Here is a 2,013-nt window from a genome sequence, read left to right as displayed (position 1 = left end):
TCAGGAGTCTTTTCTACAGACTGCTCGGCTGACTCTGTCCCTGATTTGTTTTGTTCTAACCCCATAGATGATGGGGTTGAGCATGGGAGGAACAAGCAGATAGACATTAGCAAACATAATAAGCACAATTCGGGGAACATGGTGGCCAAAGCGGTGGGTGAGGAAGGTGAAAAGTGCTGGGATATAGAAAGCCAAGATGACACAGACATGGGAAGCACATGTACCAAAAGCTTTGAGGCGGGCTTCACCTGAGGGCAATCTCAGCACAGCTCGAAGAATCATCACATAAGATACACTGATGACAATTATATCAAAGCCAACCACAGAAAAAGCCACAAAGAGCCCATATCCACGATTGACTTTGGTATCAGCACACACCAACTTGAGTACAGCCATGTGCTCACAGTAGGACTGAGGAATGACCTTGTTGGGGCAGAAAGGCATCCTGGAGATCATGAAGCAGAAGGGGCTCACCCACAGCAGCCCTCTGACCATCACAGCTGCCCCAAGTTTGATGACTACAGATGTGGTCAGGATACTGGAATGTCGGAGTGGGAAGCAGATAGCCACATAGCGGTCCAAGGCCATAGCCATGAGCACCCCAGACTCCACAGAAGAAAAGGCATGTATAAAGAACACCTGGATGAGGCAGGCATGGTATTCAATCTTGTGATCGTGAAACCAGAGTATGGCCAGCATTTTAGGTTGTGTGGAGGTGGACAGGACCAGGTCAGTAATAGCCAGCAAGGCCAGGAAGAGGTACATAGGTTCATGCAATGTGTGGTCAATTCGGATTATGTGCAGGATAGTGACATTTCCAGTCACTGCCACAATATACATGACACAGAATGGAAAGGCAATCCAAAACTGATAATTCTCCAGCCCTGGGATTCCAAGCAAGATGAAGAACAGAGGATGGGAAGAGTTGTTCCTTGAAGCCACCATGAGAGGATGGTTAGTTACTGTGTTCTCAGCAGCAAAGGCAATCTATTCTCTGTAGATGGTGACAATGGAATGAATATTATCGATTATAAATCTTTTGAATGATTCTACTGGGGGTTTATCTAAAAGGTTAACTGTGTTAATACAAATAACTTCGCAACATGAAGTGATGTAGCTCATTACTTTTATTCACATGTTGATCAGGAGAAGCTTTGAACATATGAGATGTAAGTGTAATTTTGCTCTCCAAATCAGTATCTTTCAGGACAGCAAATTACACTAATGGAAATAGATCTTGACTGATAATGCTACCGTCTGCTTTATCTTTCTATTATTTACAACAAATGAGTTAATTCAGTCTCACCCATATGACCACATCTCTCTCATGAAGACAATACTGCTTAAAGGTCCCTATCTATTTAGAGATGATGACTTAATGTTAATTCTAAGTGAAGCCTAAAGAAGATTTTGGGGAAGAGTAGAACTAACTGACTGAGTTAGTTACACCTGTAACTAAACACAATACCATCATTATACGCATCTTCCTAGACCAGAAGTCAGGCAATGCTTTCTGTAGAGGTCAGTTAAAATATTCCTGGCTCTGTAAGCAGTATTCTCTGCGTTGCAACTAATCACATTAAGCTTGAGTACAAAGCAGCCTTACTCAACTCATCAATGCGTGTGTGTCTATGCAGTCCAATAAGACTTTATTTTTTTAAAGCCTACAAGCTGTATTTATCCATCAGGCTGCAGTTTACCAGCCCTGTTCTTTATAATAAGTCAGCCTGGAGCCTTGCTCTACCTTGGTTATCTCTGTGCCTCATACAGAGTAGGACTTTAATAAATATTTGTAATGGGAATGACAAAAGAACTGTTATTTAGTAGCAACAGATATTTTCACTAGGTAGCAATATCCTACATGTCTCACCATAGCTCACTTAAACCTGCTTTGAGCCACACCCACAAGGCAGGATTCTCTATCTTTCTAGACAGTACCTTGCATCAGCGTATTGTGGGGAGAAAAACTCTCTCTGCTTGTGCTGTACATGGGTTAGCTCTGTTCTGATTCTA

The 2,013-nt window shown here is 42.4% G+C and overlaps 1 protein-coding gene across 1 annotated transcript; it reads right to left on the bottom strand.

Moving 5' to 3' along the window:
- Positions 1 to 945, bottom strand: LOC131901629 (olfactory receptor 52R1-like). The gene has a single exon (XM_059252736.1). The coding sequence runs from the start codon at positions 943 to 945 to the stop codon at positions 1 to 3; it is 945 nt and encodes a 314-aa protein (XP_059108719.1).
- Positions 946 to 2,013: the final 1,068 nt, after the last annotated feature.

This window comes from Peromyscus eremicus, chromosome 1 (assembly GCF_949786415.1).
Source record: "Peromyscus eremicus chromosome 1, PerEre_H2_v1, whole genome shotgun sequence".
NCBI lineage: Eukaryota > Metazoa > Chordata > Mammalia > Rodentia > Cricetidae > Peromyscus > Peromyscus eremicus.
This window is presented reverse-complemented; position numbering and strand designations above follow the sequence as displayed.

Coding starts and splice junctions, on each gene's coding strand:
- LOC131901629 (XM_059252736.1), bottom strand. CDS start 945: ATGGTGGCTTCAAGGAACAACTCTTCCCATCCTCTGTTCTTCATCTTG.